Below are 25,379 nucleotides of genomic sequence, written 5' to 3'. Positions count from 1 at the left end.
TAGCACGATTTGAACATTGGGGAATCCCCTTATAGCACGGTTCGGGAATAAAAAGTCCCTGTGTAGCACGATTCAAAAATTGGGGAATCCCTTTATAACTCGGTTTGAAAATTGGGAAATTCCTTTATAACATGGTTTGAAAATTTGTAAATCCCTTTATAACACAGTTCGAAAATCGAGCAATCCCCCTATAACACGGTTCGAGAATTGAAAAATTCCCTTATAACACAATTTAGAAATTGAAAAATTTCCCTAGAACGCGGTTTGAAAACAGTGATTCTTATATAAATCTAATATAAAATTAAGAAATTTCTGTATAACACGGTTTAAAAATTGAGAACTTTCAGTACAATATGATTTGAAAATTAAGGAATCCCCGTATAACATAATCTGAAAATAGAGAAATCTCTGTATAACAGGGTTTAAAAATTGGGAAATTTCTGTACCACAAGGTTTGAAAATTGGGAGAACCCTCATATAATATAGGTAAAAAATTGGAATATATCTGTATACTTTGACTTGATACTAAAAAATTGATATATAAATTGGTTAAAACATTGTGAGGTTATAAAAGAGTTAAAACATTCTGAAATCTCCGTATAACATGGTTTGAAAGTTGGGAAATACTCGTACAACGTGGTTTGAAAACTGGGGAATCCCGGCACAAAATGGCGCATAAATAGAATTTTTAAATAAATTTATCGATATTCGATAGTTTTCGTTTTGTTAAGTGCGTGTGCTATCTCAAATTTGTGTATGGAATTTTAAGATATTGAAATTTGAAATTCATTTTTGGCACGTATCGTGGAAAGCTAGTACTCGAAAGTTTTTTCATTATGGGGAAATTGCAACTCGAAACTTTTCTGATATAAAGTTTACGACATCTTTAATAACTAACATATCAAATAAACCTGTTTTATTCCAATACTTCATATATTCTTATATTACAAAAAGCACAGTTTCAAAAATGAGATTTTATTTTGCTTCGCACATTTTGCTGAATATTATATGAAGAAAAAATTATATAATATTAATGTGTAATAGTTTTGATTTATAGTAATCGATAGCAATAAATTAATTATAGTTATGAAAGGAAAATAAATTGTTGTTAATTTCTGTAACCTAACCCTATTTTTGTATTAGTCCTTATGAAGGTTACCTATATTTGATATATAATTATAAACACATATATGCATATAATTATATATTTAATTTACAGTAATTGATTTATAATATTAATTTAAATTGCAGTTAAGTATAATGTTTTTCATAAATAGATAAGGACAGCATGTTATATTATACTACTCTGTGTTCAGCAATGTCAGTATCTTTGTAAAGTATATACATCACAGTACAAAATTGCAATAAAATTTGATAAGTAATGCAGTAAAATAAAAATTCTTGGATATTTTGCAATTATTTTGAATATTATAACACACTTACTTTTAATAGTACTAAATATATTATAGCTGATACTCTCAAAGATTTCTAAATTTTAAATTCAGATCAAATGGTAGGGTACTATAGTATAGCTATTATACTTATAAAGTAAGAAATATTTTTTCATTGGCAGTGAATCAATCTGTATAAATGTATTTCTTTGTGAAAGTATATTGTCTTCTTCTTGTGTACCTGAACTTGTTCTTGGCGAGTTGGTGGAGGATCTGCAGGGACCTCGGCTCTACTTGGTGCAAGAAGATCCCTAACCTGTTCCTCGAGATATCCGATCCTGTGAGTCAGCCTAAGGTTATCAGATCGAAGTGTGCGGAGGGCTGCGAGGGATTCGCCTTTTCGAAGGACCACAATTTGTGCTGCGTCGGGTGCAACGGCCAACAGCCTTGCTAAATCGCTCCTGCCTGCTCCCACCACCAGTTTTCCATTCACCTCCAAGATTCTAAAGACAATGTTGACTGATAAGTTTGAGTTTTATGAGCACGATTACACTTAATTAGGTGAAACTTTTCAGTCGACAAAGGAAAAGTTGAATCATTATAACGAGGGTTGACCAAAAGGAACAATTTATTCTTCCTGTACATTTGAATTTCACCAGCAGTAGAGAAAAAAATTTTAATGCCATCTTTAGATGGAAGTTATTACAATACATCTATGTATAGTGTATTTATAAGTATTTTTAAGTATTTTTTCAACTGACAGCCTATGTTAATTGGTACAGTCAAAAGGGACTGTGTGCTTGACTAAGAGAGATCATGCAAAATATATCTTGGGTATCTATTTCAGAAAATATCACTGTTTAATGTTATAATAATCATAAAGTTTATACTACACTTTTTATAATTGAGCCTATTTAATATTTAGTACACATTAGGTGTCTTAAAGCAAATTTTTACTTTTCAGGTTTATTTATTTGAGCTTTCTAAATATATATATTCAGACTATAGCTAAGAGAGATGATGCAAAATATATCAGGGGTATCTACTTCAGAAAATATCACTGTTTAATGTTATAATAATTATAAAGTTTATACTACACTTTATAATTAAACCTACTTAATATTTAGTACACATTAGGTGTCTCAAAGCAAATTTTTACTTTTCAGGTTTATTTATTTGAGCTTTCTAAATATATATATTCAGACTACAGTTAAGAGAGATGATGCAAAATATATCAGGGGTATCTACTTCAGAAAATATCACTGTTTAATGTTATAATAATTATAAAGTTTATACTACACTTTATAATTAAACCTACTTAATATTTAGTACACATTAGGTGTCTCAAAGCAAATTTTTACTTTTCAGGTTTATTTATTTGAGCTTTCTAAATATATATGCAGAAAAATATAGAATTGAGATTTCAATAAAATGATAATAGATAGCTATAAAAGACATCTTTCCAGTGTTTTAACTGTAAAACACTGTCTTTTTATTCTACTTTAATGTTATAAAAGGCAAATTGTGTTCAGAACATGGAGTTGACGAGTTACAACAAATTCTGTTGAACGATGTATGGGGTCATGTGAAGTCGCAGGTGCAATTAGCGGGGGCACTCGGCGAACTTCCGGTGCGGCTTCACGCTACAGTGACCCGTTGGGAACCAAATGCCAAGATTGCAGTATTGTTCTACACTGATAGCTAGCTGACATAGTATATGCACGCCATGTTATGTGTTATATGTTTAGTGTGCTTCGTTTTTTAACAATCTTCACCTTTCTTCCTATTTATAATTTCCTGTTTACTTTCTTTCTTGTCTTTTTCTCTCTCTCTCGCTGTTTCTTCGACACAAATTCTTTTTCGTCGCCCTCGTTTTGCTCCTTTTCTCTTTGTCTCTGGGAATGCGGTGATTTCTCACAGCCAATAGGCGTGCAGTCGTGAAAATCACCAATGAAACTAAAATGATGTCATAACGAACATAGCCTTTACAGTTTTCCCATTAAGCGACAAAACACGATTCTTTTTCCTGTTATGCAATAATTGCAGAGCGAATGAAACATTCTTTACGACTGCGTTTATCGTCGGTATCCGTGCTGGAGATAAAGGGAAAAGAATCTTGTTTATGATAATGTACCGTTATAGGGGTCGCGATGGAGTCGCTTTGTGACTTTTAGCTGTTTTACTGATTTTATTGTCTTTTTACAAATTCCATCGTGGCACTGCTCGTTTGACATGATCTCGCATGATTTCGCACTGAAATTATTGTTGGAGTTATTATTCAGAAAAAGACTGTGATAAATGTAATGGATAAAATTATCAATATGCAAAGAGAATATAAAGAGATTATAATTATTTGATAAAATGAAGAATTCTGAACGGTACAAAACCTGTCTCCCTTGCATAATCCAGAATCCTCAACTGCCCAATCAACGTACAAGCCAGGTGTGTCTTCTCTCGGCCCAGCACCGAAACGGGGACTTTTTGGGTCTGCGCTAACTTCCACTGCGTGGATTGTAACTTGTGTAGAGCCGGAGATACAACTGCAAATTAAATAACAAATGTATCACTCTATTACATTTAATAAAATTAAAAATCTTCTTTTAAATTCATAGAATTATAGGTTTAATTTTTTATTTTTTTAGTGAACCAAGATTCAAAATAATATTTGAGGTTTGGTTATACGTAGTTCACGTAGTTGTAATACGTACTGTACAAATTCAGTAGAATATTTGTAACATTCGTATTATTTTGGATGAGGTACCTATATATCGTGTCATTCTTTTGTTTCTCCTGGGTCTCTGCCAATTCCAAAGCAGCTTGTAGGGCTCTGCTCTCTTCGCGAAGAGTCAGAAGCTCAAGTTCTTCGCGACCAAGTCTGTACTCTAATTCGGCTTGTTGAATCCGGACATCGATATTACTGAAACAAAGTATCGCAAGTTACCAAATAACTTTTCGTCGATTGCTATAAAATATTTCGAATTTTAACCAAACATTTCATGTAGAAACAAACGAGAAAAATATTAATACGAAATAATATTTGGGAAAAAATAATTTTTCCCATACCGGGAATCGAACCCGAGCCTCCTGGGTGAAAGCCAGGTATCCTAGCCACTAGACCATATGGGATTTGATACCTGACTTGTCGTTATTATGAGATTTGCCCGTCCATTTTATTTAATTGCTTATTCTAACCTTAATATTTTAATCCTCTGTTTATTATAATGTTTTATTATAATACTTTTCGTTTATTATAATATCGTTAATTACAAACGCTAACGATGAAATATAGAGATAAAACAATGCTGTAATTTAATTCATTGACATCTTATGCAGGTTATCGAACAAAATTTTCTCGACTTCAAAACAGCTTCGAAGCTTCATTTCCGATTAATTCATCGTGCGTTAAATGTATAATAAACTTATACCGAAATTCAACAAGAACCGAGTCGATCACAGATGGTAGCAACGTTTTACAAGAATCTAAAGTAGTCGAACGCTAAACAGCAAGACAATATTAGAATTGAAAGACGGAAGAATAACCGAAAGCTGACATGAACGTTAATCCTTTACACTAAAATGACGAGTCCTTTGTTTCAAATCTTACGATTGTAAACTATACTAATCACGCCACTATAATTAAATTTTATACGCTTTAACGTGCACAAAATTCGAAGAATTTCTAAAATTTTTATCTAACGTCAAACCTTTGTATTAAAATGACGAGCCTAACTCGTTACGAGTCCATATAAAATCTCACGATTTTAAACTACATTAATTCCGTAACCATAATTAAATCTTACACGCTTTAATGTGTACAAAATTTGAAGAATTTCTAAAATTTTTATCCATGTTCATCTTTGATAGGATAAGTATACAGTGGTTAACCAAAATTAAATATTGCTTCGATGCATACTTCTTCATAATCAAATCGCAGTGCAAGGGGTTAAAGTTGAAAGATGAAAGAACGACTGTCTCCTCGATTTTCCTGATAATCGAACTGAGAAAATTCGGGAGTTTGTCATAAGGCTAAGGGTGTTCTGATTGGTTGAATTGGACCAAGGGCGTTTTCTTGGGCCGAGAATCGGTCATCTTAAAAATAGGAAACGTCTTTCAACCGAAGAACACAAGATAGTAGTGGAGGAACCCCTTTCCTCGAGGTGACGTGCATGGAGGTCACTTGTGCATTGGTGACATTATAGAAATCGCTTCTGGAAAATATTCATCTATGGTCCTTTAGTTCGCTGAGGCCTAAGTGTACCACGCATGCGGACTAGTGCTGACTTCTGCAGGCCCTTTGTTACCCGAGTCCCAAGAACTGTCCCCTAACTTTCTTGAGTTAGGATCGCATTGCTTCGCGTGACTGGGAGCACTCGAAGCGATAAACAGGAAGTTTTCAACGATACGCAATGACGTTATGGTACATTAGAAAATTCCGATGGTCTTGTTGTTATGGCACTTGGTGACGGGGTCTTCTAAGCCTGTCTTTGTTTCAGGACGGAACAAGGGTGTTCCCGAATAACAAAAGCGGGCGGGTAAGGAAGTGATTCTTTATGAAAAAGTATGAAAAATAAAAATAAAATAAAATTTTTTCGATTCTGGCTTCGTTTCGAGAAAATTCGAGAATGCTTGGAAAATTCGTTTCATATTTTAAACTCTTTAAATACAACGTATAAAAATTTTATTCACAATAAATTAAATCGACTTGGAATTAAATAATATATTTTTGTATAAATAAAAATTGGTAAAAATATTTAAAAAATCAATTAAATATTATGACTAACAAGGCAACATATTTAACAAGCATAGGCTGAATTTATGTGAGAAATTTATGTGAGATGGTGGTCAAAAAAATATTTGACGCATACCTGATTTTATTGGCTATCGTTCATATTGAAGGGGTGAAAACAACCCTTAAAGGTAGCAGTCGAAATCATATTTTTTGGAGTATTTCGAGACCCAAAAGGACTGAAGACAAATTGTTTTTTCTTCAAAATATACCCTTTTACATTGAAAATGTAACCATGTAGAAATTTATACGAAAAATTAATTTGTTTAAATAATATATTAAAAAATTGAATTTTTTGTCTTCTTTCTTATACTTATATTAAAAGTTAATTCAGATTCACATAAATGAATACACGTATATTATTAATTCATAGATTAAATAGGACTACATATTTTTGGAATTTTTTATTCTTTTATTTGTAAGTCTAGCGGAGTAAAAATTTATGCTGCGAACTCTCAGAGCGTATTAACCTCGCACATGAAAATTTGAAAAATGCAAACACGTTTCCTAGAGTTCATAATTAAATAGGCACAGCACGTATACGACAACGAGACAATGAATTTTAGCAATTCTGTAATTAATACAATAATATTTTATTCTTGCAGAATGCAGTAATTCGCAAATGTTCTTTATACTTTGTTTATAAACACTATAGACGATATACATGAATGCACGAATCGCATCTTGCAATAGTAGTAAGATAACAATTGGTACTTGCAGTTCGTAATAAGTGCAAATTTTCAAATCTGATTATCTCGAAAACGAAGCCAAACTCAAAAAATTTTAGTTCATTTTTATTTTTCTTATTTTTTCCTAAGGAATCACCTTCAGCCTGCTTGCACATGTTATTCTAGAACATTCTGTACACTATTTTTTACATCTCATCTTTATCGCTATATTTTCCTGTAATTTATGTATAATTTTGTATAGTAAGGAAATAAAATAAAATATTAAATAATAAAGTAAACGTAAATTGTAAATAAAATTTTACCTATAATTGATATTTAGTAACACAAGATTTATTGAAGCTGTTTCCAACTTACTCCGTAATATCTAGTCGTTCAAGGGCTAATTTCAAATTTTTTATCGCTAGTCGTTTATTATCTGCATCACGTCGCAGCCTCTGAAGTCGTTCCTCAGTCGCTTTTCTGTCAGCCTCGGTTAGGGGTGGGGCACCATTACGTAATGCTAATCTGTTGCTAAGTGTGTTGCACAATTGCCCTTTCAACCTGAAATAATTAGTAATTAGTAGCAGAGTTAGTACTGGCAACAAAAGAAGCAGGTGGGTAATAAACAAAGAATGACAAATTGCTAATATTATCCTGCAATGATTACTATAATTACTGCAATCATGGATATTCGAACATCTAGCTTCTAACGAACAATGATTTGTTTCTTTTTAACACTAATCATACCACAGCTTAAACAACCGTTTTCAAATTTTTTATTAAAAATTTTGCATTCATTATCGCTATCGCCTTGATCATTTGACCTTTCAACTATTCTTTTGATATTCGTATTATGAATTTTTCAATATTTTCTCTTATTCCATTTTTTTTTAAATTATTTTCCCTTCTTTTTACATCAATAGGGTTTTTCATTAGCCGCGGAAGATTCGGTATTAATCCAGACTAGAACTACCTAGAACTAACTAGAATAACCAATTCAGTGAAAATGGCTGGTCCAAGAATTTTCCTTTTTGCAATCACCGAACACATACACCTGCTTTAAAAATAAAATTAGTATCAACTCATATTAGGAAAGAATTGTAATCAATATATTCACTCATATTCACCGTACCGCTGAAATTGTTATAATTCGTGCACGTTATAGTTAGGTACCCATTAAAGATCGGTAGTTCTAGTGTTAATGCAGATTATAACAGTGAAAAGCTAAAATAATAACATATACAGTGTGTGTCAATTAAAATCGTGCACCACAACTGTTATCAAATTTTCTCTTAAAACACAGTGTTATTATGTACATATTTAGGATGATATAAATTTCGAAATGTATACGTTAAAATGTCTGTATTAAGTGTGTGTAATTACAAATTAAATGTTTTATATCTACTAGAAAAATTAAATATATGTGGCAATAAAGTATAACCAGTTAGTGAAAATCGTACACGTCGGTATATTCGTAATAAACTGGAAAATTTCTGGTCTTTTTCTTCCATCTGATGATTTTTGTACTTTATGACTAAATATATAAACATTTAATTTTTCTTTTAAAGATAGAGAATTTAATTTGTAATTACACACATTTAATAGAGACATTTTAATACATATGTTTTTAAATTTTTATTATTCTAGATATATGATAACTATACCTTTTAAGTAAAAAATTGGTAACTGTTGTGGTGTACGATTTTAAGTGACACTCACTGTATTCCTTCAAAAACAAATTTTAACTCAAATTAGGATTACTTTCAAGACCCCTTATAAATTGGAATAGTATCTTAATTAAATGAATGGGTTGGAAAATTTGTTGATTGAATAGTATTCAATACCTAACCTTGAGTATAATTTTTAAAGTTAAGACATTGATAATGCTAAGAGTTGAAAATTAAAAAATATATACTTTTGATAAATAGTCTATTTGTTGAAATAATACAATAGTTTGCACGAAAAGTAATTAAGTTATTTGTAATTTTTATTTATTATGGTGATTTATTATTTGATTTTGAAAATGATTGATACCTTAATATTCAGCGTTATGAATTAATATCATATTTACTGCTGTTCACAAACACTATTACTACGTTTGTTACTATATGCATTTATTGTTTAATAACTATTCTATATGTTATTTCAAAAACAAATTCGTAATTAAGAAATAAACTTTATTTCCTCAAATAATCAATTTTATATTCAAATAAAGAACATAATATCAATTAGAGTACATTATTTCTTAATCGATAATTAATGTTATTCGAAATAATTATTTTTAAATTATTATTAGAAATAAATTTCGCCCAGGTTTGGTTAAATAACGGGAATACAAATTTGATTGTAGTATTAAACAATACAGAGACAGAAATCTAGGAAGATTACTCTGAATAATTTTACTTATTTATACAAAAAAAGCAAAAATAAAAATAAAAATACGAAATTATTAAATTAAAAAGAATCTTTAATTTTGAAACTGTTCAATTATTTACTTATATGTAATTATAATTTATTTAAATTTATTAAGGAGACATTCCATAATATGATTTACGCGCCATCTGCATTCGTGTTTGTGCGTGCAATCAAGTGACACGGCTATTCTATCAGTTCTTTTGTTCTATGGCTTCTTACCGGTTTCTCTTACTTTCGATTGGCGTTGGGTTCTTACCCACTTACAGTTCGTTAACGAAATGTTAAGTTAAGGATTTAAAGGACAGAAATCTTTTATTCTACATATAATCTTAAGAAATTTATGGCAATTTATAATGCTTTTAAGACCCACTTGTTACTGTTCTTTAATCGCCATAATTGCAGTTAGCTTTATCGTTTAAAGTATCGAGAGACGACTATCAGTCGCCATTTTATAAAGTTCTAAAAATTATATATTAAATAATATATTAAATTTGAAATAAGGTAATAATACACGAAATATCGAAATAAAATAATTCCTATACGATTTATTATTCACTATCTTAAAAAATATGGTCGACTTTATAACAAAAAGTCTTTGAATTGCTATTTTTCAAAATAAAGGGTTAATATATGAACGAGATATTTTAAAAAATATACATATACAGAATATCCCAGTAACGGTGGTACAATAGGAAAGAGAATAATTCTAGACGCAGAAACGAATCTAAAAAAAAAGAATAAAATTTTTTTATTCCAAGCTTCGTTTCCGAGAAAATCGACTTTAAACATTCACTAAGTGCACGTGCACTTAGCTATGGCTTATATGAATAGACCATCAATACATGAATATCGGTGGAAAAATTGAGAAGAGGGTGGTTCTACGTGAAAAATTAAATCGAAAATAAAGAATAAAATTTTTTGATTCGAAGCTTCGTTTTCGAGAAAATCGACTTTGAATATTCACCGAGTGCGCGTGCACTTAGCTATGTCTTATATGAATAGACCATCAATACATAAGTATCGGTGGTAAAATGAAGTAGGGGGTGATTCTACGTGAAAAAACAAATCGAAAATAAAGAATAAAATTTTTTCATTCGAAGCTTCGTTTTCGAGAAAATCGACTTTGAATATCCATTGCATACCCTGATATACTGATGGTCCATCCGCCATAGCTAAAGTTAAGTGCACGCGCACTCGGTAGATATTCAAAGACGATTTTCTCGAAAACGAAGCTTCGAATCAAAAAATTTTATTCTTTATTTTCGATTTCATTTTTCACGTAGAATCACCCTTTCTCAATTTTACCACCAATACTCATGTAATGATGGTCTAGTCATATAATCCATAGCTAAGTGCACGTGTAGTCGGCGAATATTCAAAGTCAATTTCCTCAAAAACAAAGCTTCGAATAAAAAAATTTTAATTCTTCTTTTTTCAATTTGTATTTGGAGGAGGAGGATGTAGAATCACCCATTTCGCGGTTGTACTATCGTTGTTGAGGCACCCTGTATATGTATATTTATATAAAACACGATTTATATGACATATAATTGATAACCCATTTAGTGTGTTAATTACATATCGTAATAAATTTCACACAATTTTCAATTTGTGTAACAATTGATTGAAAATTTAATTTTTTTCAATTCGATTAAAAAATTTCATTCCTTTAAAATTCCTTTTTCTTTGATAGGCGTACTGTATGTGTACTAAATGGTTCTCACGTTTGAATAATATTCTCCTTATCACGTAATGCGATCCGCAGAGCATCCAATTCCTTGTAATGATCTCTATTTCGATGACCAGCCGGTGATGTTACTCCACCGGAAATGCTCCCACCTTTTTTCCTCCTCGGTGTCGTTGATAAGGATACTTCTATACTGGCCATCTGAGAAAAGACGAGAAGAGATTAAATTTTGATTATTATTTCTACATACTCGATATACAATCACAAATTTCCAAAATTTATATCGATTACAACTTATATTTCCACATTCAAATAATACGTAAAACACGCTACTGTATAACAATTCACGAAAAATAAGAACTGAACAAAATTTCAATTTTTCGACCAAAATCGAAATTTAAAATATAATCGGTAAATTATTCGACAAAATAGAACGGCTAAAAGAAATATATATAAAAATATCGACGCCATTATAAATTCATTTTAAATTCAAATGTCACGTCAAAGATGTCATTTCGGTCCATTTTGTCTATTTTATCTATTAATTCAGGCTGAAGTTCACATTTACAATTCCATTTTTCTATTTTCCACTATTTTATTCGACTGGTATTTAAGACGTAGATGTAATAACATATTTCGAGACATAAATTATTTGAAATAAATTATTCAAATTTACTCGGACAAGTAACGGCAGCAAAAACGTGGTAGTTTTACATAGAAATTTCGAGCGGGAGGCAAGCATCCGGTGGCTCGTGCCTGTAAAAAGCTGTAGTTTACCGTCGCGATTTAAAGACGGTCGAAACTGGGGGGTGCAAAATAACGCACGGTATGAATACAAATTTATCGTTCTATTAAACCTATGATTTGTGACCATGGAACGGGATGTCTCGATCTTAATGGACTTGCACATCGGTACTGCACACAATGCTCGATGGTCCTTGAGAAAGCAGCACTTGGTCTCTCCTGCTGGCATACAACGCGGAGAAGGTCAATGCCGGCCTTGACTGCGCAGCAACCAGAAAGAAGGATACGATACGAGACCTTGTACGCCCAGTGTGTCTCACACAAGACCACCAACTAGATTCGCTTGCAGAAAATATGCAACTAACCGGATATCCTCCGCAGCCATTGCCAAACCGTTGTGCTATACCTTTGCTAAAGAGTTTCTATTTCTTCCATTCCCACAGCGTTTATCGATGTCAAAAATACCGTGTTTTCGTGTTTTATCGAGTACTTAATAACTTGGGAATGACGTTTATGAGTTTTGTGGAAGTTGAGTTCTTTTATTAGAATTTATTCAGTTGTATGTTTCTTCAAAGCATTTGAAATATCGCAGGACTTCTAAATTTTAATATTTATCGAGCACTTAATAACTTAGAAATTAAGTTAGAGAATTTTGTAGAAGATTAAGTTTTAGATTAAAATCTGCTAAATTATGATTTTTAAAGGTAATTAAAATTTTATAGAATTTTTAAATTTCACATTTTATCGAGCACTTGATAACTTAGTAATTGAGTCAAAGAATTTTGTTTAACTCTTTTAATAGAATCTATATAGTTATATGTTTCTTCAAAGTATTTGAAATATCGCAGGACTTCTAAATTTTAATATTTATGGAGCACTTAATAACTTAGAAATTAAGTTAGAGAATTTTGTAGAAGATTAAGTTTTAGATTAAAATCTGCTAAATTATGATTTTTAAAGGTAATTAAAATTTTACAGAATTTTTAAATTTCACATTTTATCGAGCACTTGATAACTTAATAATTGAGTCAAAGAATTTTGAGGAGGTTGAATTCTTCTATTAGAATCTATTCAGTTGTATGCTTCTTCAAAGCATTTGAAATATCGCAGGACTTCTAAATTTTAATATTTATCGAGCACTTGATAAGTTAGAAATTAAGTTACAGAATTTTGTGGAAGTTGAATTCTTTTATTAAAATCTATTCACTTATATGTTTCTTCAAAGTATTTGAAATATTGTAAGACTTCTAAATTGTAATATTTATCAAGCACTTAATAACTTAGAAATTAAGTTAGAGAATTTTGTGAAAGATTAAGTTTTATATTAAAGTTTGCTAAATTATAATTGTTAAAGGTAGTTAAAATTTTACAGAATTATTAAATTTCACATTTTATCAAGCACTTGATAACTTAGAAAATAAGTTAAAGAATTTTGTTTGTTACTTTACTTGTTAAGTTTAACTTAAGTTTATTTGTTACATTAAAATTCTTTAAATCATTTGTTTTTTAAAGGTACTTAAACCTTTATACCGTTTTCAAATTCAATTTCGTATCAAGCACTTAATAATTTAGAAATTAAGTTACTGAATTTTGGAAAATATTAATTCTTATATGATACCAAAATTTCTTAAATTATGTTTTTTACTGGTATTTAAAATTGTACACAATTTTCTAATTTAACTTTTTATCGAACACTTAATAGTTCAGAAATTAAGTTAGAGAATTTAGCGACAGATTAATTCTTATATTAAAATCTCTTAAATAATTTGTTTCTTAAACGTATTTAAAATAGTTTAGAATTTTTAAATTTGTCTTTTTTCAAGCATTCGCTAACTTTGAAATTAAATTACTAAATTTTGTGAAAGTTTAATTTTTATATTAGGACCTGTCAAATCACATGTTTTTAGAAGTATTTAAAATTTTTTAGGATTTTCAAATTTGCCTTTTTATTAAGCACTTAATAACTCAGAAATTAATTTATTGAATTTCGCGAAAAATTATCTCATCTATTATTTGTTATCTAAAGGTATTTAAAACTTTATAGAGTTTTTAGATGACCCCATCAAGCATCGAGTAACTTACAATTAGAAATTAAGTTGATAAATTTTATAGAAGTTTAATATTGATATTACAATCTCTTAATTTATTTGCTTTTTAAAGCCATATTAAATTTTGCAAAATTTTCAGATTTCAGTGAATTGGGAGACATTTAATATTTTCAGGAATTTCGACTTTATCTTATTTTTGCATTTGAATTTGCAAATTTAATTATTGCAAATGTATACGAGTTTAACCTTCCAGACTTTATTATTTTTCACATGTGTTATCGTGTTGCTTTAGCTTATATTAAAATTTGCTAAGTCTGCCCGCATTTATTCTCTTCCACACATAAGCGGTTTCTAAGCGTCACCTCTCCCTTTGCACGTTCTCCGTGCGGCTGAGCCTTTTCCGCACCGACTACTCGACGTCCTCTCGTGAGATTATCTTCAACCAAGATTTACGGCATAAAGATTCACGGTTATAGGATAAAACTCCGTACTGTAATAGACTTGCGATCTTATTTTGCTTCGAGCCGAACGATTGCAGGTCGAAGGTCTAACAAACTTGTAAAGTAATTTTAGCTACGAACAATTGAAAATAAAATTGGACAGTCGAACTTTTTACATTTGGCTGACAATGTAAAAAGTGAACTACAGTTTTTTTTTTAATTCTAATGGAAATTTAATTACCAAATTCACGGTATAATATACAAACATGTGACATGTCGAATTAATACAAAATCTTGAATTATTCTAAAATATGATATTGCGATTTATATTATATAATTGAGTTATTGAAAAATTTCACATACAGGGTGTCCCATTATTAAGCATATAAATATATAAATATACAATGTGCCGAATTAACATAAAATCTTGAAGTAAAATATAATATTGCGATTTATGTAATCGAGTTATTGAAAAATTCTATATATAGGGTATCCCATTATCAAGCATATAAATATATAAATATACAATGTGCCGAATTAATACAAAATCCTGAAATAAAATATAATATTGCGATTTATATAATTGAGTTATTTAAAAATTTTATACAAAGGGTGTCCCATTATCAAATATATAAATATATGATGTGTTGAATTAATACAAAATTTTGAAATGAAATACGATATTGCGATTCATGTAATGGAGTTATTTACAAATTTTATATACAGGCTGTTCCATTTAAGTTGACACGATCAAAAATTACGTAGACAGACGAATTAAAGGAAACAATTCGATTTTGGGTACTTTTAACTATGAAATATAAAAATACTCAATATTGAAAGGTAAATTAAAATAATAAAAAACACATGCCAGCTTGTTTTTTATAAATCACCCGTTTGTGAGATTTTTCGTTGTGTCTGCTTATATGGCACACCTTATGTATTGGGTAAATTATTGGAGTCTACTCAAATTATTGGTCTGTAATTACTTATAAATTGTTTGTTACATAAAAAAATAATTTTAAATAAGTATTACTTTTCACCAATTTGATTATATATTTTTGATTTGATTATATATTTGATTATTTTGCTTTTTGATTAAAATATGAAGATCATCGTGGATCAATTGCAATATAAAAAAGCAAAATAACGAAAAATTAATTATTACATTGTATATATCTTTAATATCAACCAACACATATTTTTAAAACTAATTTTAAGTTGTAGAATTATAAATTGTAGATTTTTAATTTAATATTCCTTATTTTAAGGACCAAGGTGTTCCTTATTTTAAGGACTTAAACTTAAACTAATGAAACTTAGTTTAAGTTTCATTTAACTTATTTGAACACTCATTACGTATAATTTTAAAATTTCGAGATGGTTTTAAATTCAATATTACTGTTCAAAAGTGATAAATAATACTGTATGTAAAATACAACATACAAACATGTAAACACCCTATTTCCAGCATTATTTGTAACATACAAAATTTACTGGAAAGCAAATTACGCCAAACCATTTATGCAATTAGAGTATCATTTTTCTTACTTGTTGCATTATTCTTTCCAGGAATGTTATTATTCCAAGCCTGGAAATACTTTTCTTGGAAGAGGTAGATGATTATAAAATTACTGTTATGAAACTTGACTTCGTGTACAGTACAGTGTTCTAAAGAAATATTAAGACTAGAACTATCGACCTAAAATTTGTTTCTAAATATAGTTCCTTGTGCTACGATTTAATTCTGAAAAATGGCGAATTGGAAAAGTAGTCAATTCTAGTTAGCCACTATGCGTCCATTTATAATTTTAATTGTTTGGCAAGAGTAGCTCATCATTAACTGATTTGGTACAAAAGCATATAAGGGTTAATAGATAATACTAATCAAAATCGTATAATGCAAATAATTGGGCAAGTTAGGTAAAATAATTAAATAATTTATTTCAATAAATATTAATTTTATCAAAAACAATTATACGTTTTCAGTAAATATAAAAACAAAATTCTGAAACTAGTCATTTTCACCAATTCTAGTATTAATGTAATTGAAACATTTTTCTTTTCTTCGTAATGTGCTCAATACAGTAATACAAATAATGATATTGGTTAATGATACTGATTAAGTAGCCAGAAAGAGAAGAAATAACGAATGGAACGTTTATTCCTATATAGAAATAGTAACGGGGCAGGACTCCATTTTGGTGATTTAAAAATATCGAAATTTTATTATTATCATTACTCCCTTTTTTACTGGTCGTTTTTATCGTGTTACACGAAGGTTAGCAGAATCGCACAAAGCATTCACGTACGTTGCATTGTACGTGGTAGAAAACAAAAGGCAATCCGAGTTCAAGGCTTTCGGTGCAAGCCGTAAAGTACCTGTTTACCATAAACACGACTTTCCAACGATGGCATAGTGTCAAACATAGTCACTCTCGACAAAATAAATAATTTATGTGGATTATTATCAGCTTTTATCGGTGCAGGTTATTATGGAAATTGCTACAAAATTGATTGAAAATTAATTTATTATTAGAGATTCAATGTTGTGTTAAAATTTATTTATGCATTATCATATATAGTCTCTGTCGATAAAATACAAAATTTATGTGAATTATTATCAATTTTTATCGGCGCAGTTTATTATAGAATTTATTATAAATTGTATTGAAAATTAATTTTTTATTAAAGATACGAAATTTAATTAAACCAAAAATAAATTTAAAAGTAATGGAAAATATTTTCATGAAAAATTGGTTTCTTATGAAATTCGTGAAATTAAATGAGGAAAGTTAGTACAGTAAATTGTACAATTCTGAATAGTAAATTTTAATATATGGATTGTGGAGGAAGAAATAAATTTAACAAACATAATTGGTAAAGAATAGTTAGAATCACAAAATTATTTAGATTATTTTTATAAATTTTGTGTTCACCTACAAGTTTTTAAAAACAGTTAAAATTTTTTCCGACTTAAAATTATATTTTCATTATATTACCAAATTTCTCAAAATCAATTATGTTATCATTATATAATTTTATAAGAATAGTGATCAAAGGAATATTTTTTTTCTTAAAATATATTTAAAGAATATTTTTTTCAAATTTTTATTAAATTATTAGATTTTGTTATTATATACAGATAATTATGAAAGAAATTTAAGTAATAAATTTAAAAAAAAAAATGAATTTTTCAGTTATTCTGTATTATATCTATTTATTTTATAATCAAACTATATATTTACTATTTCTACTATTTTATAGTAAAATTATTTTCGCAAATTAGGATCAAAATAAAACCATCAAGTCCTTGTAATTATGTCAAAATTACATTTTCCATTTATCTAATTGCAAAATCTTGAATATTCCGTAACAAAAATATGTTTATAACTTAGGCTATTTTCATGATCAGTGACATATATCTTGCAGAAACGAAGGGGACAGAAAGCTTGTTGAAAATTATAACGGCGTTCTTATAATATTAATATAATTTAAATAATTTCAGTGTATATACTGTTTTTGATAAAACATACATTTTCTAGAAACATTTACTACGTCTTCTTATGACATATGTACAGTTGTCAGATTTGTTTAAAAACAATAAAATAATTTGGCAATGTGCATAAAATTAAATATAATCTCTTATTTAATTCCAATTACTAAAGATTATATATATCAAAATATAGTTACACTATAGTTAAATCTAAAGATGACTATATCTGTATTTTAAATTACAATAGAACACAGCATAGAATATAATACCATAGAATATAATAGTATATATTAAAAAACTTGAAAATCATTTTTTCATAACTCTAAATTGCAATATAAATATATGAGCCGTTGACTGCACAAATCGATTAACTCCACTTTTTGAAAAATCTTAAATTTAAGTGTCAAAGCACTTGGTATAGTCATAACTTTTTATATTTATAATAACTTTCCCTGATAATTAAGATTAACACCATTAAACGACAAAAATTTTTTGGCCACTGAATAATAAATAATTTATTTTAGAGGTCACTTTGATTAACTCCGTACTCTAATGTAAATCGTTGCAATAATGCAACTCAAATGCACTAGCAAGCCATGAATGATAACGGTGAATTTTTTAGTGCCGTCTTATCAGAATTTAAGTAAAATTTAGTAAAATTTAAATTTATTACTTTTTCCACTTGCCAAATCGATTAACTCTTCCAGTAACATAAAAATGGTAACATTACTAACGATTACCTTTTGGCTATTTTTTCTTATAAATTTTATATACCGTTAGATGAAAGTTACATATGTATTTATGCATTCTACGATATTTATTACGATTTAAATTATAAAGGGAATTTTAAAAAACAATATACATTATTTCATTGCATTACTCCATTTTTTATTTTATGGAGTTAATTAATTTGTGCAGCGAACAGCTCATATAATAGTTATAATAATATTTCATAAAAAAAAAAGGTAAACGATTATTAAAGAATTATGCACCTTACTAACAATTAATAAGCCATTGAAATAATTCCCACACATATCTTGCTATTCATAACCTATCTTCTAATCCTCGAAAATTCACCGTTATTATTTCATATATATATATTAATTGCGAAACTATTAAGCGATCGATCACCGCGTTGATAATAATCCTAAAAGGAAACTTCATTTCATATTTCCTGTTAAAAAGTGGTCAGATATATATATGAATACTTTCCATAAGTGACAGGACTTTCGTCATTAGGGATTAATGCACGACTATTACCAGCATAACGATATGTACAGATATACGTGGGTAATGTCCATAAAAACAGACCGTCACGATATCTTATCGCGAATAACATATGCAGTGAAGCATGAAGAATATATCGAGTTCTATAACGGATCTTAAATAACGAGGTAATAGAGACACGCTGCGAGGAGTGTATCGAATCTAACACTTTCCTCTTCCCCGCTGGCAAGTAAAAGTGGGAACGGATGGACGGTGATCTCCGGACGAACATTCCGCGCATTTTTTCCCGCGCGCATGCGCGCCGCGCACGTTGCACCGCAACAGCGCGATAGTCGCGGCGCGCACGCAGGAAGCGGAAATTTATTGCGGAATTTGCATGGAGAAGATCCGCATTTCCGAGATAATCCTGCCACCCCCTTCTGCAACTGTACGATACAATAGTTACGCCAAGAGAACACAGTTCGTGTTCGCCTTTAGTTTGCCTTTGCACGTATTTCGATAATATCGATGAATTTCCCCAACTGTATCGCCAACGATACCGTCTGCAAGTCGATTCGTATGCGCGACATAACCTTCTCGTTGCGTTTTTCGATGCGATCTGAGGGTGATACAGAGGTGCGTTGAATACTCGCTTTAATTAATGGAAATTGCAATTAAAGGTGAAGTGGTTAACTAATTTTTAGGAAGGTGAATAAAATTTTATAGGACAGGAATATTACATGTATTGGGTGTCCCAAAATTCACGCAAGAAGTAATTTTGATAGAAAACACAGGTTTTTAATTAAAAATTGTAAATATTGCTCAACAATGAAGACGCGTTGTTCTTTCATATAGCACTCCATTTTTAATAACTCTGAACTGTCAGCCGTCACGCTGTATTTTTTTTTCTTTTTTCGTTGGTAATACTTTAGCGCACAAATGGCGCAAGATTCAAATCTTCCGTGAATTTTGGGACACCCTATACATCTGAGCCACCTTTTACACGATTTTGAGGTTATACTTTTTATAATACTATTTAGTGATAATTATAATACGTGATTCTTTAACACGATTTATTTACGATTAGATGAGTTTGAAAATAAGTAAGAGAACAAATTGGAAACAATGAATAGTGTAGATAAACATTTTTATTGTTAATTAATATTATTCTTTATTTTTTATTCTGCTTTTGCTTATTAATTATTTATATCTTCAGCGAATGTATTTCAATGTTTTAAGTTACTTTTTGTATACATATGTAATTTGTATGTAATTTGTGTTTCTTGAAACATATTTTATACTTTGTTGCTAATAACGATTTTCCTTTACACGGTGCACTTTCACAGGGTAAAGATGTAAATTAAATTGTATGTATTATAATGAGAAATTCTTTATGGAATAATCATTGGTATAGAATTACCATTATTAATAACATAGTATTTATTATTTTAATGTTATTAATAGTTGGAAGATAAAGCAGAAAAATATTGTGCGATTATAACATATTACGCTATTTTGAAATATTACAAAGAAGTTTATATTATTGTTATAAACAATTTTAATACAATTAATTGTATTGTAATTACAATTGTAATAAACAATGTTGTAATTGATATTTAAGTAATTCATTACTGCCCAATAAAATGTATGTATTTGTATACACACAAAAGTATTCGAATATTGGCATTACAAATGAAATATATAAGGTAAAACAAAAATGCTTAAAATTATGGGTATATATAGAGTGTTTAAAAATTCTCGGAGTGTTTATTATTCATAAACACATTTCTCGGAGAATGTTTATTATTCATAAACACATTGTTATATTCATAATTAATTATTTCGAATATAGAATTGTTGAGAAGTTTACCAATGAAAATGTTTTAATTTAAATAGAATAAAAATAAAGCATTTATATTTATTAATTAAATTGTTATCTTTTTATTTACATTTTCTGAAAAATTTGGTATGGCCCTCGTAAGCCAAAAAGAAAGTTCCAAGATCACATTAATAAAACAAAAAAAAATGATATGAGATATATTTATAGGTTATTTACAGTACCTCTATCATAAATATGAACCATGATGGCGCTAGTGTATTCAGTAGAATTGAATAAGCATCATAGTGAAACTTCTAAAATTTTAATTAATGCTTTTCTGTCTGATATTATACAATGCATTTGAATATTTTTGTACTTTATCAAATATTTGTAATAAATTAGTAATAAATGCACTGTATTATCGAATGCATTGCTGAAGTATTTTCCAATTTTACTAATATAATACATATATTGGTAAGTTTTAAATGAATAAATTTGTAATCAATAAATTAGTAAATTAATAAATTTTACTAAATATATATATTATAAATATTATATAATGATATATACTGTTCTTATAAGATGTTTATTACAAAGATTTACTACCAATAAATTACAAGTGTATACGAATGTAATGTACGGTAAAAAATGTATACCAAAAACACGGTGAATACTTTTAACACATAATAGACTATTTTTCATTAAATACACTAACGTTCCTATTTATAATATATTAAACTAATATATTATAAATAGGAATTATACAATAATACATAATTCCCATTTATAATAATATTATATAATTATATAATATATAATAGTTTATATTTACAATAAATGTACTGTAAATGTCATATACATATTATAGAATTATTTTCTAATTTTCTTGATATAATTTCGAGACTTTCTGCTAGACATAAAACATATTTAAAAAATGTCTGCATATTTCATTTGTTAAAAAACAGCAAATATAAACCTATAGCACTTTCGCGTATGAACGCACATAAATTCATTTAAACATTACAATTTTCTCTTGAACTTGTTACTGTTCCTATTGTTTGGAGTGGACTTAAATTGTTACCTTTGGGAAGAGATCTTTGAACACGGAATTTGTGCAGGGCAATGTTTTCAACACGTTAAGAAGACGAAATCTTGCTTGGGGTATTGCCGTTCAGACAGTAAAGGGCACTGACTCCTGGATCTGCAATCTTGCTGACCAGATCTGTCTGAGTCTTTCGACCCAAGGGCGTACTATAGCCTACCTTTGGCTTGTACATTTCAAAATAAACTACAGTGACAAACACAAAAAATAACATACTCATTTATCATTTTCCCTGTTGCCAAAAATCAACCTTCCTTTACCATTTTGCATTTTTATTATACTCTCCGATCTATAAATTAACAAAATATAAATACGATTGTCGTATGAATTACTTCTCAAAAAAATTAAAGAAATTATAATACGTAAATTTTTATTTATCACTGTTAATCTAATTATCATTGATTTAACTATATTTATTGTCACCAAATTTTATATTATTTATTATTACACTATTTTACATTACTTTACATTACAATATTTATTATTACACTATTTTACATTACTTTACATTACAATATTTATTATTACACTATTTTACATTACTTTACATTACAATATTTATTATTACACTATTTTACATTACTTTACATTACAATATTTATTATTACACTATTTTACATTACTTTACATTACAATATTTATTATTACACTATTTTACATTACTTTACATTACAATATTTATTATTACACTATTTTACATTACTTTACATTACAATATTTATTATTACACTATTTTACATTACTTTACATTACAATATTTATTATTACATTTATTATTATTATAAATCTGATCTGAATTACACCTTTAAAATATGTGAAATAGAAAAATTAAAAAATTCTATTAATTAAAAAAACGACACAAAGTAACAGAAGGAGATTGCACGTAGGTAGAATCAAGGTTGAGCGAAGAATTGTCAAAATATTGGCCTGAATCTGTGTTGCCCATTCCTCGGTAGCATGTTCGCCCAGACTGAAAAGCTAGATAAAAAGCTGGACGGAACTGTTACACGGGAATATAAGCGAGAAATTTCTTTGCACCGTGGAAGATGATCGTGTAGGTGAAAAACATCTCCGGCTTCTGGCAAGAAGATATCCCATCGACGTCGATGCGAGCTTTTCGAGTCGACGTTCTTCTTCATTATTCATATCGAGCCCCCCCGTGCACAGCACGCTCCTTCTGTTTTCTCCTTCTTTTGCTTCTTCTTCCATTCTTTCTTTTTCTTCTGCTTTTTCCTCTGAGATGGCAAAACATGACTTCGCGCTGGCCTGCTCGGGCGTAAACATCGGGATGGATTTTTGTAGCATGCTCGAAGAAGTCAAAACCGCTTCAACGAATCTGACAACGCACATTAATCGTGGCTTAAGAAAGCTAAGAAAATATACCCACCGACTGTGAAGGGTGGGATAAAAGATCACAGGGTTATTTTGTGTACCATCAGGGATGCGTCTATTCCCATCTTTGCCTTCCAGCACACGTGTCTTGGCAAAATTGAAATTGCAGAAATCGTGAATATCGTTGTGCACGTACACTGCTTATTTATTCTTGTGCTTTCCCGAATTCGTGTTTTAATTTATGCAAGAAACCCCGTATTTTAATGTTTATTCCTGTAACCATAATTTCAGTTACATAAAGAGCATTTTTCAGGCAAACTTTATTAATATGTCCTGCGGTCATGGGTAAGAGTTATGTAAACGAATATTCGCTTATTAAAAAGGTATGATATTAAAGATATGAAATATTTTTATGAAAAATATGATAATGTGTCGAATAATATATGTAGTGGACTCGTGACTGATTTATTAAAATGAAATGAAATCAAGGTAAACTTCGTGTAATTTGATTTCCTTTTATAGCGATTGATATTGTATTGTCATATACAAAACAACGAATATTTTGAAATATTAAATATTGGTGTTAATAGCGAATTATTATTAACCTATTTCGATCCTCTATAGTAGTAGTGCAAGTTCTACCGTTATTTATGTATTTCAAATATTTGTTACAAATTTTCAATAAATTTTCAAACGATCTATTTTTATATAACATTCTGTTCCTATTTATACTAATAGATCAAAATGACATAGGTTGAGTGAAAACACGCTGGAGACACCCTGTATATTAGAAATTATATATTGTATAATTACAATAACTTTTTAATTTATAATTTTAACTAATTCCACGAAAATTATTTAAATTTCGTTTTTATTAAATTTTCGTTGAACTAAATTTCGCTGAACGATTGACCAACCAAACCCAAAATCTTTATTTCAATTGACATAATATCGACTGTTATCTATATTTCTAGATGCAGAAATATAATAGAGCATATTGACACGCTAGTTATATCACGGTCAATACATTATAGTGCCTATAAATATTCCTTTCAATTTATTATGTAAATATATAACCGATCAACGATGTGTCAGAAATTTTTATAAATATATATCCTGCAGTGACATCACCTCTCCATAACTGGTCGATAAGTAACAACCGGTGTAGTTCCTTCGAAATTATCTCGTATGGTTCAGAACTAGTAACACAGCATTAAGACAGGTTTAGAACGCACTGTCATTTCATTCGATATTTTTTCCCCGATAAACTATATCACTGTTGCTTTTATTATCATAATATGTCTGCCAGTTTCCCTGGCGCAAATTTCATTATAGCCAACCGAGTTATTCCAAGAAGTAGATATTTAATTAAAAATAACGTGCGATATCCTCGCAAAATAAAATTTTAAAAAGTTTAAAATTAATAATTTAATAATTAAAAATTTTTAATTATTCTCTTACGTCAACGTTTTACGTTTGTTTCATAATTATAAATAAAAATCTTTTCGTATTTCTTTTTTAGTTATTTTCTATTAATTTTTCTTCTTCTCGTGGAAAGGAATGTTTCAAGATGGAAGAAAATTCGGTGGTCTAGCAAAATTGCGGAATATTCCGCAGGTAAGAGAGATTTAAAAAAAGTAGAATTTCTGAGGTTGCTGCGCCATTGCGCATCCGTGTGTGGACTTGGGGCAGTTTTAATGGCACCCGCGCGCACACGGTCCCTGGGCCCGAAACTCGAGTGAAGGGCCCTGAACGAAACACAGTTTGGTTCATGCATCTGCATATAAATCACTGGTTGGACAGCCTTAAAAAGCTGGGGGCTATTGCGGACCCGCCAATAACCGCGAAACATCGCCTTCGGTTTCTTCCGACGGGATGGTACGGTTAAAAATGGCTTCCATATACCTACCTTTTTCTGCGAACCTGTGGAAAAAAAATTTACAAAAGGGAAAAACGATAGCGGACGCAGCGAGAATTTCATACCCGAGGATAACCAAATACCAACTTTTTTTCCGACACATGAATTAATATCACCCAACGAAATATACGAATAAAACTTTTACTACGATTTTAGACTGACAAAAGCAACATTGATAATTATTAAACAAAATAATGAGTAAACTGTGCATGTAAAAATTAGTATTATTATTAATACTATATTAATACTATGGTCGAATTCATTTTTAATTTTTCTTTAATTTATTTGAAATATATTTTCAATACTAAAATCCATTTTTATTTACTATTA

The 25,379-nt window shown here is 29.4% G+C and overlaps 1 protein-coding gene and 1 non-coding gene across 2 annotated transcripts in view; both read right to left on the bottom strand.

Annotated features, from left to right (window-relative positions):
- Nucleotides 1-25,379, bottom strand: part of sprt (PDZ domain-containing protein sprite) — a 55,039-nt gene that overhangs the window by 5,191 nt on the left and 24,469 nt on the right. The window contains exons 4-8 of the mRNA XM_017901579.1: nucleotides 10,985-11,148; nucleotides 7,221-7,406; nucleotides 4,153-4,308; nucleotides 3,779-3,931; nucleotides 1,633-1,894 (exon numbers count right to left, since the gene is read on the bottom strand). Coding sequence (XP_017757068.1) covers nucleotides 1,633-1,894; nucleotides 3,779-3,931; nucleotides 4,153-4,308; nucleotides 7,221-7,406; nucleotides 10,985-11,148 — 921 coding nt within the window. The remainder of the gene's footprint in view (nucleotides 1-1,632; nucleotides 1,895-3,778; nucleotides 3,932-4,152; nucleotides 4,309-7,220; nucleotides 7,407-10,984; nucleotides 11,149-25,379) is intronic.
- On the bottom strand, nucleotides 4,446-4,517 carry TRNAE-UUC (transfer RNA glutamic acid (anticodon UUC)). Its single transcript has one exon. It is a non-coding gene; the product is annotated as a tRNA-Glu (tRNA).

Source organism: Eufriesea mexicana, unplaced genomic scaffold (genome assembly GCF_001483705.2).
Source record: "Eufriesea mexicana isolate 0111107269 unplaced genomic scaffold, ASM148370v2 scaffold1674, whole genome shotgun sequence".
Classification (NCBI taxonomy): domain Eukaryota; kingdom Metazoa; phylum Arthropoda; class Insecta; order Hymenoptera; family Apidae; genus Eufriesea; species Eufriesea mexicana.
The sequence above is the reverse complement of the archived record's forward strand: the minus strand, read 5'-3'. Positions and strand labels throughout refer to the sequence as shown.